Source organism: Melanerpes formicivorus, unplaced genomic scaffold (genome assembly GCF_026170545.1).
Source record: "Melanerpes formicivorus ecotype bairdi unplaced genomic scaffold, bMelFor1.0.p_v2 SCAF_6, whole genome shotgun sequence".
NCBI classification, from domain to species: domain Eukaryota; kingdom Metazoa; phylum Chordata; class Aves; order Piciformes; family Picidae; genus Melanerpes; species Melanerpes formicivorus.
The window spans coordinates 22,063,492-22,080,296 of NW_027142358.1; the positions used below are offsets into that span (position 1 = coordinate 22,063,492).

At 41.4% G+C, this 16,805-nt stretch overlaps 1 protein-coding gene across 1 annotated transcript in view; it reads left to right on the forward strand.

Moving 5' to 3' along the window:
• The window catches only part of BICC1 (BicC family RNA binding protein 1), a 109,239-nt gene extending 92,636 nt beyond the window's left edge, over nucleotides 1-16,603 (forward strand). Inside the window, exons 15-21 of the mRNA XM_068140052.1 lie at nucleotides 1,946-2,111; nucleotides 3,352-3,391; nucleotides 4,016-4,170; nucleotides 5,113-5,269; nucleotides 8,344-8,504; nucleotides 10,757-10,856; nucleotides 13,832-16,603. Coding sequence (XP_067996153.1) covers nucleotides 1,946-2,111; nucleotides 3,352-3,391; nucleotides 4,016-4,170; nucleotides 5,113-5,269; nucleotides 8,344-8,504; nucleotides 10,757-10,856; nucleotides 13,832-13,962 — 910 coding nt within the window. The 3' untranslated portion in view covers nucleotides 13,963-16,603. The remainder of the gene's footprint in view (nucleotides 1-1,945; nucleotides 2,112-3,351; nucleotides 3,392-4,015; nucleotides 4,171-5,112; nucleotides 5,270-8,343; nucleotides 8,505-10,756; nucleotides 10,857-13,831) is intronic.
• The last annotated feature ends 202 nt before the right edge of the window (nucleotides 16,604-16,805 follow it).

A 16,805-nucleotide genomic window follows, 5' to 3' on the forward strand; every position in this document is an offset into this window, starting at 1 on the left:
TTTTTTTTTTTCTTTGAGTGCTTTGAGAACAATTCCTGATAGTATTTCTTCCATTGTGTGTACCTGGGGCTGTTTTCTTAGAAGAACAATACTCAAGGCATAACAGCATGTTCTCAAACACTTGTCACAAGCATTCGCTTGTTTGTCTGTTGTTCATTTTTGTTTGGGTGGTTGTTTTTTTAGTGAGCAAGCAGTTGGATAGGCTCTTTTGAGTCATAGTATGTCTTAGCAACATAAGCTTTGTGCTTAACACAATGTTTTGACCTATCTTCTTATAAGTAATGTTTTCACTGTTCCTTTACGGAGCAGTTTATCATCACTGCTTTTAGATGCATATTTTCCCTTCTCTCATTTATTTACACTGTTAAAGCTGTGATGTGTGTTTCATTAGTTTTGCTCCCACAGTTTATAAATCCAAGGATTCCTGCTAATCAGACTCAGTTGTTTGTCAGTTGATTGTTTGTATGTTTTGGTCTTTTGTTGAGGATGTAGTGCTCACAGTTTCCTTAGAATGTTTTTCTGGGGTAGTCTACAGCATCTCAAACACTGTCTTTGCTCAGAAGTAAGAGTTTGTACTCTCTTAACATGGAAATGAAATGTGGCAGATTTTTAGACAGAGACGATTATATTAAGACATGCCTTGGCATGTAGGACTTCAATTATTGAAGCTTTAAATGCAAGTAGGACCCCTGTTATGTTTCTTAGTCCCCATTATGCATCTGTCTTTATCCTACTACTATCAGTGTTAGAACAGTTGGCCTAAAAAAGGCTTAAATAATGGTGGAAAAGAAGATTATCAGTAATAGTCAGCATGGATTCATGAAGGGGCGAGCACGTGTGACCAGTCTGATAGCTTCTGTGATGATGTGACCAGCTGGGTGGATGAAGGGAGACAAGTGATGTTTGACACTACCTACCATAACATTCTTATAGGTAAGCTCAGGAGGTGTTAGATGAGTGGGTTGAGAACTGGCTGACTGACACAGCACAGAGAGTTGTGATCAATGGTGCAGTGTCTAGTTGGAAACCTGTGGCTAGTGGTATCTGTGAGTCCAGTATTGTTCAAAATATTCATCAACAGCTTGGATTAAGTTTGATACACACCTGAGAGGAGTGGCTGACACACCAGAAGACTGTGCTGCCATTTCTCAGGACTTGGACAGGCTGGGGAGTTGAGCACAGCTGAAAATCATGAGGTTCATCATGAGCAAGTGTAGAATCCTGCATCTGGGGAGGAATAACCCCCTGCATCAGTACAGGACAGTAGTTGACCTGCTGGAAAGCAGCTCTGCAGAGAAGGACCAAAGTGTGCTGGTGGCCAAGGTCACTGTGAGCTAGCCATGTGCCCTCATGGCCAATAAGGCCAACAGGCTCCTGGGGTGCATCAAGAATAGCGTGGTCAGCTCATCATAGGAGGATCTTCTCCTCCTCTAATCTGCCCTGGTGAGGTGGAAGATGGAGTATTGTGATCAGTTCTGGGCTCCCCAGTTCAAGGACAATGAAGTACTAGAGAGAGTCCAATGGAGGTCCATGAGGACAATTAGGAGACCAGAGCATGTCACATAACAAAGAGAGGCTGAGAGACCTGGGGCTATTTAGCCTGGAAATGAGAAGACTAGGAGGGGACCTTATTAATGCTTATTAATAACAAGCTGCCCAGAGAGGTGGTTGAGTCTCCTCTGGAGACATTCAAAACCTGACTGGATGTGGTTTTTTTGCAACCTGATCCAGACACTACTACCTTGTCAAGGGGGTTGGATTAGATAACTTCCAGAGGCGCCTTCCAACTCCTGCCATTCTGTGGTTCTCTGATCCAAAATGATATTTCTTGAATTTTGCTGCCCAAACAGGTTAAAACTCAGTTAACAGCACTGCCTTTTTGCAATTATCAAAGTCTGCATGTGAAAACGAGGGCTGCAGTTAATCCTGATTTTTACCCCCACAGTACCACAGAGAGGCTACTCTCAGATGCAGAGTTAAGTGCTTCTGAAAGTCCCATGGCCGATAAAAAGGCTCCTGGAAGTGAGCGGGCAGCAGAGCGAGCAGCAGCTGCCCAGCAGAACTCTGAAAGAGCACGTCTGGCTCCACAGCCTTCATATGTAAACATGCAGGTATGTTTCCCTGAATGACCCCAAACCTAGCACAGAAGTTGATAAATGCAAAGTGAAGTTGCCATGGAATGAAAAAGTCACTGACAGCTACATGGATGACTTACCTGAGTAAAAGCATTTCCCAGCAAAGCAGTTGAAAGAGTTATTACCTAAGTCTTGAAGACAGCAAAGCCCTTATCCTTTTGTTGAACAATAAATAGTGAACAGCTAAATTAGTTGACAGAGGCATCATTTGTCTGTAAAAAAATAAATAAATGTTGCTTTGAGGAGAGGGAATTGTATGTGTGGAAGACGTTTTGCAGCTTTTCATGAGCAGTGTCAGCACTGTTTCAGGCTCATATAGAGGGGGATTTACTGGAGTAAGCTATGTTGGTTTTGCTTTACAACTGTGGATCTGGACATATTCTCTTCTGGTTTTTCTCTCACCTACTCTTCCTACTTCATTAACTACCGATCACTGCTATGCTATAAACTACTTCCACGTTCTTGTGAAGAGAACCCTTTGACTGCCAAGTAGTAGTAACAGAGCAGCTTTTAGTACAGGTCAACATGGAGTAGTGGCACAAGACTAAGGTTAGTGTTTTGCAGCCCCTAGCTATTCCTCAAGTTATTTTAAGTAGTGTATTTAATACTTCAGGCTAAACACTACTTGTTTTTTCTTTTTTTTGGGTAGCTTTGTGTGTTAGACTTGCTAATCCATAATTCAAAGAAATGTAACTTACTTAACCAGGTATATGTAAATTTCAAGTCTTCCATTGCCCTAAGTAGCACAAATACCAATTTGTTTGCTGTTTTAATTTTCTCCAAACTTTTCCATTTAGAAGAAGGGTGCATGGAGGCAAACTCAATTTGAAAGATTAATAAAACTGCCTGTAGTACCTAGATTTGTTGTCTAATATGTGTATTATCTTTTTGTGCTGGAAGAATGTTTTAAATTCTGGTAACTGATGATTAAGAAACTGCCCATAAAATATTTCACTACAAACAATTTCTGCCTAAACAGTTTGTAAATGCTGCTGCTGCAGCCTCACTTAAATGGGTATCAGATAGTTAGTTTAAATCTTTAAGCACTTTGTGGCTCCTACTGGACCACAGTCAAATTAACGTGCTGTAGTTCAGGTTTCTCCCAGATATACTCACTGACAACTGTCAAAACCTTTGTTTTTCCAAAGAGCTGACTACTAAAATGACATTTAGTTAGAATGGCCATTAAGCTACCTTCTGCCTGTTTAACTTTTAGGCATTTGACTATGAACAGAAGAAGCTACTAGCAACCAAAGGTATGTGGATAAACAGTGACTTCTGGAAAGTTTAACACGCAGCTGAAAGGATCTTCTGAAGTTTGTTTTAAAATTTGTTTGTGTTTTTTTAATCAAATCTTGAACTGATAGTGAAACATTTGTGGTTTAGGTTTCATGTTCCAAAAACTTCTTAATACCAACAGAGTATGAAATACAGTATAAACAATTTGCAGATGGGATGCCCTCTGTGTGATGCAAATGAGACCTCATAGTTGTAATACTGTTTTTATTTGGAGGCAAATTAAACTTTAACATCTTTGTTCAATTAGTGAAGTTGCTCTTCATTTCAGGGCTAAATTAAGTTACAGAATGGATAATGGACTTAGCCATATCTTTGACCCTGTTGAAAAATAAACCACATACACCTACAGAAGAAGGAAACCAGAAAACCCTCTTTCTAAAACAGATATGAGTCTTTTGGCTTCCTTGCAGGCTATGGGGTTTAACTGTCTCAAGGAGGGGTGGTATTCGAGCTGTGTAGCAAATGGAGGTGTTCAGACTTGACTATCTGGTGAGCGAAGTCTCTTAGCATACATGACATCAGGATTATCATCTCAGTACCTTTACTAAGGCTGAGATTTAATGATGTGTGTCTTTTTTCAGCGATGTTAAAGAAGCCAGTTGTTACGGAAGTGAGAACGCCAACAAATACATGGAGTGGTTTGGGGTTCTCCAAATCTATGCCTGCAGAAACTATCAAGGAACTAAGAAGAGCGAACCATGTATCATACAAGCCATCTATGACCACTACGTACGAGGTATGAAAACTATACAGTAATGAAAGGTTATTTCTGGTGCATGATACTGTTGTTTCTCCTGACAAATATCAAAATACTTTCAGCTCAACTGCTTTATCAGTTTTACTGTAGCTTTCTGGAAGTTTCTATATGCTTAAAGAAGCTTAAACTTCTTGATGCAGCCCAGGATACCATTTGCATTCTGGGCAGCAAGTGCACACTGTTGGTTCATGTCCAGCTTCTCATCCACCAGCACCCCCAAATTCTTTTCGCCAGGGCTGCTCTTGATTTCGTCAGCCCCAGCCAGGACTGATATCTAGGACTCTCCAGACCTCGGTACAGGACTCCACACTTTGCCTTATTGAATCTCACAAGATTCTCCTGTCCAGGTCCCTCTGGATGGCATGCCTCAGACTTAACTGCACCACTCAGCTTGGTATCATCTGCCCAGTCTCTTTTTGCTCTTCTGTAAGACCTGAAGTCAATTATTGCCTTTCTTCATTTATTAAGGCATACTAATCATAGCTCACCACTACTCAGTTTTGCCAGTGACAAGGAGCATTTGTATTTTTCCTTCAGTGGTGTCTCTTTTCCCAAATTGTAGAAGAGATTGCTGCCTCCTGAGTTATGTTTTACAATTGGGCTTTGCAGGTGTACAGAATGAAATTGTTCATTTGGTTCCACAACTTCTAGTTTATGTAAGTATGTGGTATCAGTAATACCCATCTTTTCATAGGTACATCCTCAGCCAAATCCATAGTTAACTCCTGCATTCAGGGAATACTGTTGCCTTATCTTTGAGCATTCTGACCACAGTTATGAGAGTTGATAATTAGTACTTTCAAAAATACAAAGCTAATTTCTTAAAATTCTTTAACTGAGCTGCTTCAAAGAAAATATCTGGATCACAATGAAACTTCCGTTTTCAGCCCAAATTTTCTTTTTTTTCTTTGTGATTTGCAGGGTTCATCAATGTCTCTTTCACGATCCAACAGCCGGGAGCACCTGGGAAGTGGCAGTGAATCTGATAACTGGAGAGATCGTAATGGGCTTGGACCCACAGCTCATAATGAATTTGTCTCCTCTATTGGCAGCCCTAAACGGAAACAGAATAAATCAGGTGGGTAATTTCTTAAGATCTGAGTTAAGAAATAAGTATTGGAATCAGTATTTATTTTTCTCTAGATGTTTTCTGGCCTCAAGTGAAAGCAATGCAAGATTGTGCAACCTTATATACAAATAATGGTCCAAAGGGAAACTTGTTAAATGCAAGATACTCTTAATGAAAGCTATTTACTGCCTTAGCAGGGGTTTCTTAAGGTGTACTGAAAACAGACCTGTAGAAAAGCTTATTTCTAGACTGCCATGAGGTCTCTTCAAACCTTAGTGATACTGATACTAATCTCTTATCAACATGACAACAGCAGCCAGGTTGTTACTGTGCATTTGCTCAGTGGTGGAGAAGTCATAATCTGTATAGATACTCAGTTTTAAAGTATGATTCTCTTTATGGTGATAAAAGACGACACTGACTATGTTTGGCAAAGCCTAGCACATGATTTTAAGCACAAGTTTCTATAGATACAGACTGCATATTTTGTCATCACTTTTTAAACAATGTCTAAAATTTGCAAATTAAAAATTGACTTGAGTCAAACTCTTTGAAACTGTCTTTTTAGTAACTTAATATATGTCTTTTTGAAAGAGTTCAAATTGAAGGCAGAGAATACTGGCCCATACCAGCTCATTGCATTATGGGGAAATAAATTTACCTGGACCTGAGCAAAGCCTTCGACACTGTCCCACACCACATCCTGGTCTCCAAACTGGTGACACATGGGTTTGATGGGTGGACCACTAGATGGATAAGGAACTGGCTTGATGGCCGCACCCAAAGAGTGGCTGTCAATGGCTCCATGTCCCAGTGGAGGCCAGTGACAGGCGGAGTCCCTCAGGGATCAGTCCTGGGACCTGTCTTATTCAACATCTTTGTCAGTGACATGGACAGTGGCATTGAGTGCACCCTCAGCAAGTTTGCTGATGACACCAAGCTGTGTGGTGCAGCAGACACGCTGGAGGGAAGGGAGGCCATCCAGAGGGACCTTGACAGGCTGGAGAGGTGGGCACAAGCCAACCTCATGAAGTTCAATAAGAGCAAGTGCAGGGTCCTGCATCTGGGTCGAGGCAATCCCAGGCACAAATCCAGGCTGGGCAGTGACTGGCTGGAAAGTAGCCCTGAAGAGAGAGACTTGGGGGTGCTGGTGGACAAAAAGCTCAACATGAGCTCTCAATGTGCACTTGCAGCCCACAAAGCCAATCAGATCCTGGGCTGCATCAGGAGAAGTGTGGCTAGTAGGTCGAGGGAGGTGATCCTCCCCCTCTACTCAGCCCTGGTGAGACCCCACCTGGAGTACTGTGTCCAGTTCTGGAGCCCCTATTACAAGAGGGATGTGGAGGTGCTGGAGCGTGTCCAGAGAAGGGCCACGAGGATGATCAGAGGGCTGGAGCACCTCTCCTATGAGGACAGACTGAAGGAGTTGGGACTGTTCAGTCTGCAGAAGAGAAGGCTCCAAGGTGACCTCATTGTGGCCTTCCAGTATCTGAAGGGGGCCTACAGGAAGGCTGGGGAAGGACTTCTCAGGAGCTCAGGTAGTGACAGGACTAGGGGGAATGGAATGAAGCTGGAGGTGGGGACCTTCAGGCTAGATGTGAGGAGGAGGTTCTTCACCATGAGAGTGGTGAAACCCTGGAATGGGTTGTGAAGGGAGGTGGTCGAGGCCCCGTCCCTGGGGGTATTTAAGAGCAGGCTGGATGAGGCTCTGGGCAGCCTGATCTAGTGTGGGGTGTCCCTGCCCATGGCAGGGGGTTGGAACTAGATGATCCTTGTGGTCCCTGAATGAAACTATGAAATATTACAGGTAGCTTTTATTTTTGTTGAAGTTTTTATAAAGGTGAATGAAACTTTAATCCCAGATTATCTAAGTACACAGGTAGCAGTGGACATCCTAAGAAAGGATTGTTTCAATTGGAAAATACTCATGGTTGATATACTTGAATTTTTGACTGAGTGCTTTTAGTGTTATTTTAGTCTGAATAGTGAAGAAATTGAGCACCACCTTTCAAAGTCTAAAAGAATCAACTTGATTGTTGCTTCTTTCCTCAAAATTTCATGTTAACGTTTTCAACATTTACTCTTTTCCAAACTGGAGCTACGGTTGATAGCAATTCTCTAAACTCTGTAAACCAGTTCCCAAATGCTTCTAACCAGTTTGTGCCCAAAAGATAAGAGGTGTAACATAGCCAGTTGTAGAAAATGGTGATTTGCACATTCTATTTGCCTTCTATGGTGAAAGCCATAGCAGAAGTCTCTAGGACAATCTTATTTGCCTGGAAAAGTATTCTTTACCCCCTGCAGCTGTCTGCGTTCACTGTTACTGTTCCCCGTGTCTGTAATAAAGGAGGGGAGGACTCACCACAGCTCAGTTTGCAGAAATCCTGGTCTTAGGCAGCATGGGGAAAACAATTTTGAAATATGTAGTTACATGCTATGGGTATGCACACCGAGGAGAGGGATTGCATTGCCAGGTAAGTTTTCCTGAGTGTTTGAAGCACTTCACCTAGAAACTTCTTTTAAATATGCATCAATATAGAAGTGTAATTTAAAATGGTATAGGGACCATGTTTCCAGTTCTAGTCTTTTGTAAAACTCTTGCATTTGAGGTTTGTTTATATTAAGCTAACAGTGAAATCATGTGGCTACTATGTAGTTCTTTTACCAGGAGTTGCTCCAAAGTGCTTTTCTCCCCAACCTAAGACCAAAAAGGGATTGGTTGCATTTGTGTGCAATAGTGTTTTCTAAAATACTAGAGAAAAGAGGAGAGAACTTTAAGAGGAGGAAAAGCAGTGGGGTCTTACAGCTCTTTCCCCTGTATGAGTTCCTGATTTGTGTTTATGTCAAGGTTCACACAATGTGATTTTAATGCTTGGAAGGTTTACCCAAATAGTTTTCTATAGAAAACAAACACTGGAACTTAATGCTAAGTTTGCTTTGTGATGTTCATTCTCTCACACCGAGAGAATGTTTTTCTGAACACTAAAGATTTAGAAATTTGTTAAAGATGTGAGTACAATGTTGACGTGACAAAGTTGTGCACTCCTATCCTGTGACTAAAAAGTACGCTGCTTGCCTTTCAGCTGAACACTATCTCAGTAGCAGTAATTACATGGACTGCATTTCCTCACTGATGGGAAGCAATGGCTGTAACCTGAACAGTTTGTTCAAGGGGTCTGATCTGCCTGAGCTGTTCAGCAAACTTGGTTTGGGGAAATACACAGATGTATTCCAACAGCAAGAGGTTAGTGTTCCTTTAAAAGACATCTTTGCATTTATAGTATGTTTTCCAGCAGCAGTTGGTCTGTCTCTTGACCAAAGCCACTAAGAAGTCTCACTCTGTGACAGGATTTTCATGAACTGTTTATTCAAAGCTATATCATATATCTTTCAATTTCCAGGTAGCCAGCCTAGACGTGAGCACTGTTTTATCCTGAGGTTTTTATTTGTACTTTAAGAATTAAACTAGGCTTGTGGGATATTTTTAATTCACAGTATCACAGTCAGAGTGTCACAGTATGGTAGGGGTTGGAAGGGACCTCTGGAGATCAGTCAAACTCCCCTGCCAAGACAGGTTCACCTGAAAAAGGTACCATAGGAACATGTCCAGGCTGGTGTGAGGCTTAAACTGTGGCTGTTACTTGTGATCTAGGATGATAACTAGAGTTTAATGGCTTTTGGTCAGCTTCTTGTGTAGGTTCTAGAAATCTAGTCTGCATTCAGTAGTAACATCTTGTTTCAGCTGGTGCTGGGGTCACATATATGTGTCCCTCTCTTCTCCCCCTGTGTGCTAGTTGACTCTTTGATCCACTCCCAAGAGGGAAACAGTCATCTGTGGGAACTTTCCAGCTCCACACCAATTAATTTAGTCCAGGTGGTAGTATTTCATATCTGTAGACTGCTATATAGGTGGAGCTACTTTGGTTATCTGCAGATAGTTTATTCTGGTGACAGATTCAGCCATGTCACAGAAATGGAGTGAGCTCAGCTGCAAGAGTTACAGGCTTAGACACAGAGCCCTAGAGCTTCTCCTGCAAGCACTGTTGCTTTGTGGGAAGCTGTTTGTGTCATGCTGCTGGAACTGGATGTACTAGGGAACAAAACAGATGTCTGTAGGGGTTGTGTCAGTATCTCCCATGATACAGGGGAAGGACCACAGCTGGATTTGGCACCTTCATGTATCCTGGACCTGTATGTCTGCTTTGCGTCTTTGTCAGCAGTGAGCTCTCTATCAGTTGCTGGTCTTGATTACGCACTTGCATGTGTTCTGCTCCTAAATCACACAAAGTGGGTTCTTACTCAGACTGACATAATGAAGAAAATTATGCATGTGTTTGTGAAGAGCAAACTCTAATAACAGGACCTTCCATTCATGTTGCTTGCATTGCTCTGTTGTGTGAATATTTAGCTTCACAATTCCCTCTACAAGAGGGAGACTACACACTCCAGGGGCACATTCAATGTGTACGAAGCTGCTGCAAGGACAGATATGAGGCTGATGTGTACATTCTCCTGTGCACCAAGTCTCTTCTGTCTGTGCTCACATAATCATCCTGAGCCCACTGAAGTGTATTGCTGTTGTCTCAGTCTAGGGGCAGCTGGTTCATTTCCAGACAGCATTTCTTATCTCTAATCATATTGCTCAATTGCTCTGGGGGAGTTTTATTTCTATGCAATACTGCACAAAAGTGCTTAGGAGCTGGCTGTACCTGAGCTCCTGACCCTTTTTTGGGTTGCAAAACACAGCACTGACAGATGTGGGATAGACACCAGCATGGGATTGTGTGCCACCAGTCTGAAAGTGGCAAGGTCAATCCTCAATCTGCACAAATAAATCCAGCTGTGCCTCAGTTAATTCTGTGCACAGTTCCTCGGCTTTCTCTCCTCTGTACTCTCTTGCATGTTCCCTAATGCCCGTTATTTTCCAGTCATTAATCCTTTTCTAGGCTCTTAGCTGTTTCCTAAAAAGGAGAGAGATTTGTGCTGCTTTCTAACACTAAAGATGGGGTTTGTTTGATAGATTTTTCATTTTGTGGGTGTTTTTTTTCCCCTTCAAGAGCTGCCGCATAGGTGTGCGATAAGCCAAGGAGTTCTACCAGTATGATAACTAAATGATTTTCTATTATGTTACTGTGAATTATCCCAGAAGCAAAACCCAAAAAACAATGATGTACCTGCACACAGTTGGGAATGCTGTGAAATACTCAGTGCCTTAACTGAAATGTGTCACCAGTAGTTGAGCAACTGTCCTCTGCTAACCTACTGTAGTCTAAAGAACCTCTCACATCCGCAGTCATAAGCTTGGCTATTCCTGGGTACATAGTAGCAATTGTGGTAAATACTCAACATAAGATTGGGAATAGTTTGGCAGAGTAACTGTGAAACACAGTATGGAAAAAAAACCTAGGCTATTCCAAACCACATAGCTTCATAGCTTTGAGGAGAAACCTGGTTTGAATAATTTTCTTCTTCTTTTATTTTTTTTTTTAACTCTAGATTGATCTGCAGACATTCCTTACTCTTACTGATCAAGATTTGAAAGAGTTGGGAATTACCACTTTTGGTGCCAGGAGGAAAATGCTGCTTGCAATCTCAGGTAAGTAACACAGATTGTCACTTGTTGGCTTTAAGTGTTGTGTTCTCACTTGAGTCGTGGGTTTGTAGCTGACAAAGGTGACAACTGGTGTCCCTCAAGGGCCTCTATTGGGACCAGTGCTGTTCAGTATCTTCAGTGATATTGATAACTGGAAGAAGGCATCCTCAGGAAGCTTACAGATGATACCAAGATGCGTGGTGCAGTTGATAAATCTGAAGGATGTGATCGGTGCCGTCTCAAGAGACCTGGACAGGCTGGAGAGGTGGGCTTAGGAGAATCTTGTCAGGTTCAATAAAGCTGTCCGTAAGGTCCTGCGCCTAGGTCGGCACAATCTTTGGTATCAATCCAGGCTGGGGGATGATGAAATTGAGAGCATCCCTGCAGATAGAACTTGGGGGTGCTGGTGGATGAGAAGCTGGCTGTGAGCCAACAGTGTGCACTTGCAGCAGCAGGCCAGTGGCATCCTGGGCTGCATCAAAAGAAGCATGGCTAGCAGGTTGAGAGAGATGATTCTGCCACTTTACTCTGAGACCTCATGTGGAGTACTGTGTCCAGCTGTGGGGCCCCCAGCACAAGAGGGACATGGACCTGATGGAGCAGGTCCAAAGAAAGGATATAAAAACGATCAGAGGTCTGGAACACCTCTCCTGTGGTAACAGGCTGAGGCAACCAGGGTGGTTCAGCCTGGAGAAGAGAAGGCTCTGGCCAGATCTAACAGCAGCCTTCCAGTGCCTGAAAGGGATCTACAAGAAGACTGCAGAGGGACTGTATACACAGGCCTGTAGTGATAAGATGAGAAACAGGTTCTGCAGAGTCTGCATGCAGTGGCATTTGTCAAACTCTTGATGCTCTGTCCCCTTCTTGATTGATAGCAGAGCAATCATCCTACTGAAGACAACTGCTTGATTTGGTAGGAATTTGGTTTTGGTTTGCTTTTCTTTGTTTAGGGTGGTTTTTGGGTTTGTTTTCCCCCATGGCCAGTTGTTTCTGACAAACGTATAGATTTGAAAAGAAACATGACTCTTAGTTGGAATTTTTCCAACCAGCTGTAATTAAAAGGTCATGTTTGTATGCAGAAAGATGAAAGCCAAATGTAATGTCTTCTATGATGTTGTAGTATACAGTGCCTACTTAGGTTTATTTTTTTTTCTAGCTGTAATAAATAGCATGAGATTTCAGGTTATGTAGGAGTGCCTTGTTGTCATTGTCTAGGACATCAATTTGTGTCATCACAGGAACAATTTTTTTCAGATGCTGCATTCTAGCACTCAGTCTTTTTTCCCCAGTTGCATCCTTCTACAGATGCCATTAGTAAATGTCTCTTTATGAATTTGAAATTGCAGCATAAAGAGGATAAAACTGCGATGTACTTCATTCAACAGCAGCCATGAAATCTTTGTAATCTTTCAGCAATTTATCGTTATCATGGAGTTTGTTTGCAAGAATAGAAATGTGGGGAACAGAAAAATGTTTTGGATGAGCAATCATTAATACAAGCTTAGGGTGAAGGTTTGAATGAGGAGAGAGCATCTCTCTCTTTTTTTCTGAAAGTTCTTATTGAAATATTGCTGCAATGTTGTGTTTAAGGAGCTCTGCAGCAGGAAATGACCAAGATCCTAATAAGCTGTTCTGTCATCTCAGTTTGCACTCTGTGGATTTTCTGCAGACGTGTATTGTCTACCTTGAAATGTTTCAGCTGTGTCAATTTGATCTAAGTCAATGTTGCAAAATATTACCTGCTCCATAACATACCTGTGCCAAATGACAACTGCACCAAATAGATGCCTGCATCCTGGGAGGTTCTTGCAATGCATTGATGTAATTTCTTTCTCCATCTACTCTGCCCTGGTGAGGCTGCATCTAGAATATTGTGTCCAGTTCTGGGCCCCTGATCTCAAGAAGAACCTCAGGGAACTGCTTGAAAGAGTCCAGTGCAGAGCCACAAAGATGCTGAAGGGAGAGGAACATCACCCTTATGAGGAGAGACTGAGGGAGCTGGGGCTTTTTAGCTTGGAGGAGACTGAGGGGTGACCTCATTCATGTTTATAAAGGATGTGAACTCGTGATGCCCAGTGACAGGACAGGGGACAGTGGGTGCAAGCTGGAGCATAAGAGGTTCCACATTGTGGTGGTTTGAGCCTTAACTGGGATATAAGAGCTCAGATGGGGGGGAGCAAGGCTGAGAATCCCTCTCCCATTCCTCCTCCTCTTTCCTGATTGAGAGAAAAAGAAAGGGAAGGAGCAAATCTATTGAAAAATAATTTGGAGTCTGTTTGGAAGTAGAGAGGTAAAAATTTTCTTTAAAAAAAAAATAATATATGTGTGTGTAACAGGAAGGGTTCACCAAGGGTAAGGAACAAGGATGGATGGGGAAAAATATGTATACAATACCAGTCCTTTGAAGAGGTATGGATGTAGCAGGGAGGAGGAGGACCAGGCCTGACCATGTGGCAGAGAAGCAGGAAGCTAGCAGCAGTCCTTTCGTCCAGGCAAGGCAGAAGTAGAAGCCCCATATGACTGCAGTGTCTTCCTTTTTATAGGCTTGCTGGACAGGGAGGGGGAGTGGAACACACTAACTCAGTTCCCCAGGGGGAAAACACTCTCCAGGGAGAGCAAGGCTTTCACAAGTCCTCCCCCCCGCTTTAAGGATGGGCATAACCCATCACACACGTGAACATAAGGAAAAACGTTTTCACTGCAAGGGTGGCAGATGCCTGGAAGGGGCTGCCCAGAGAGTTTGTGGAGTCTTTTTGCTCTGGAGACATTCAAAACCTGCCTGGAGGTGTTTTAGAGTGACCTGCTGTAGGAGGCCCTGCTTTGGCAAGGGGATTGGACTTGGATGATCCTTTGAGGTCTCTTCCAACCCCTAAATTCTGTGATATTTTGTTTGTTTAAATAGAAGTTTCTACTTTTGGTTTAGATTGAAATATTGTAATTAATTTTCTGCTGAGAGATGTTTTGTGTGACCTTTCTAGAACTGAATAAAAACCGAAGGAAGCTCTTTGACCCATCCAACATACGCGCCTCATTCCTGGAAGGTGGAGCTAGTGGAAGGCTGCCGCGTCAGTATCATTCGGACATTGCTAGTGTCAGCGGTCGCTGGTAGCAGTAAGTTGTGACTCGGTCAACTGTGAAGATGGACATGGCAATCCTGTGGACAGCCTTCACTGCACACCACCCTCTGCACTTTGGGAGTTTGGGCATCAAGGACCAAAGAGTTTTGTCTGCACAATTTTGTGCCAAAAAAGCAAGAGAATACACACGTTGTCTGTCTTTGAAAACACCAAATATGGGTTACGTTTTACTCGTGTAGGTTGGACAGAATTTGCAATAATAATAATATAGGGTTCTTTGTTTAGTATTTTATTACCTATAACTATAATGTATGCACTGAATTTTTACTTTGAATGAAGGAGGAATGAAGAGCTGGGATGCCAGAGAGCATGGGTTTTGGTTTTATCAAGATGGATTTTTCTGGTACTGCTTAAAATAATTATTGAGGTCTTTCTGCACTTTACATGTTCTGACTTCTTGTCCTGTGGAAATTTTTCTCTTTCATTTCCATATCAATTTTTATATTGGCACTAATCAAATTTTTCTTCAGGTGTTCCTGCATTAAGTCACATCTCACTATAATGGTACTAGAAACAGGTTCTTATGCAGATGGTTTTTTCCCCTCTCTGTCTCCCTGGCAGTTATCTGAAGAGATTGTGCCAAAATCATGCCGCTTGGTAGTGGACCAGTCCTGTTATGCTCTTCTGAAGCAGTCTAATGCTGCTTGCAGTAATACTCTCTCACTGTAACAGATGTAATGAAAGACCAAAATGGACCTTGCAATATTAACCCTTTGCATTTGTCATATTTAACTGCTGCCTGTTACGCTAAAACTGTTTTTAATGGTCGTCTCAAAGCAAAGGGCTATTTTTAGTACCCTGCCACTAAAGGACACTTATTTATATCAGACTTCTATTTTTAGATTCTATACACCTACAATACATAACAGATTAAACTGATCTACTACAGCTTTATGGTAGAGAATGAAAGGCATTCCTCAAACTGGAGCTCTGGGCTGTCAGTTTGATTAAACAGATGACTCGTTAATTTGACAAGACAGCACTGTTGCCATTTAATAAATGACACATATTACTTACATGACTATGCATGCAGCAATTAAGCGACCTACATAAAATAGGTGTCATAGCATCTGTTTTGTTCAATCTAGGTTTGTATTTGTCAGCTGCAGAAGTGTTTAAAACTCTGGAGATGAACTATTTCAAAAAGAAGTTCAGCAGAAAGAGTCCATGTTGTAAGTGGCTGGAGCTAACTATTGCGTTTATATACTGTGAAAGTCCAAATAATTTGGCAATATTATTCCTCTGTCTTTACAGATGTCTTGTTGTGGGTTTATGAAGGGTTCTGATATAATGAAGGAATTCATAAAGTGCCTCTTTCTGCAATGCAATATGAAGTTTCCAAGCATTAATTTGATGAAAAGCATTCCCATGAGAAATGTTGTGAATTACCTCTACTGTAATGTATTATTTATGTTCAGTATACAAGCCTTTTGAGATGGACATAAACCACTGTCAAGTGCTCTTACCAGAAGGCATTAGAATAACATTTACAGTAGTTGGTTTTTATGCAAAAATGGGTGAGAAATAGTTTTGACACTTTCCAGGGATAATTTTTCTTTAAAGGTGAGAATACAAATTTGCACTCACAAAGGGATTTTAGAGAAACTCTTACTTGAGGGTATAGATGATCAAGCAGTAACACAAAGCCTTGTTGCGGTTAGCAAACAATACCTGCTCAGTACTCTATTCAGCCGTATCTACTTAATGCTGTATAGCTGAGAGTCTTCCTCTGTAGATCAAACAGCAGTCAGCTTCCTTTGCTACAGATCTGAGTGGATAAAACTGCATCTGGTACGCAAGGAATTGCTCACATCAGATTTACTGTACTCGAATGGCAAAAGCCAATATCCACATATTGATGAGACATTTGTCTGTGTTACACGGGCAAGAGCAACTTCATGGAAACGCTCATCTAAACCACAACTTCTGATTCTAAAACTTTTTACACTTGTGCTTACTTCTAAGCATGTAGATAGTTCCATTCACGTGGACTACTTACATGCTTGCAGATAAACTGTCATTTAAGTGTTTGCATTTGCAAGACTGGGGCTTGCAAATTAAATTGTGGTCAGTTATGTTTATTTCATTAAAAATATTGTTTAAAATCAATAGTCACCAACACTTCTCATGCAGAGTATTCTGTAACCCCTTTTTGCTTGTTTTGCATGAACTTAAAATCGTCAACCAGCCTCTGCACTCATAGATTTTAAGTCTTTCCTAAGTGCATGTGTACCTAGGCAGCATTATATACTCAGAAACTGGTTTTATTGCAGTATTAAGTTGATGTGGTCTTTTGTTGAGCAGTACTTATATCATCTACACCGAAGTGAAGAAGTTCCCATTAACAACAAGCTTTTTTGATGGGGTTTCACACACACACACACCAAAAAAAACCACACTGGAAGAAAAAAATTTCTCACTTATTTTGATTCTACAAAGGGAATATGACAGTACATTGTACCATATTGTTAGTGTTGTATTATGCACAAATATTTGACTTGCTACATAAAAATGTTAGTTTTAAATCTGTGCCTTAATAGTGACCAGTTATCTGTAAATATAGAGCAGATACAGATTGTATTTTTGTTGGTTGTGTCCTTTTAGTGATTTTTTTTTTTTTAAATAAAAGATGAAATTAAAACATTTAAAGATGGAAATTTACAAAACTAATCAGTGTTGCATAAAATAAATTTATATAACTCCCTTGTATTCCGACTGGTTAATGAAGGTTTTTTTAAATATACATCCAGTTCCAGGGATGCTTGCTTGTTAATAAAACATGAAAAAGCACTACTTGTCATAATGGCAAGATGTT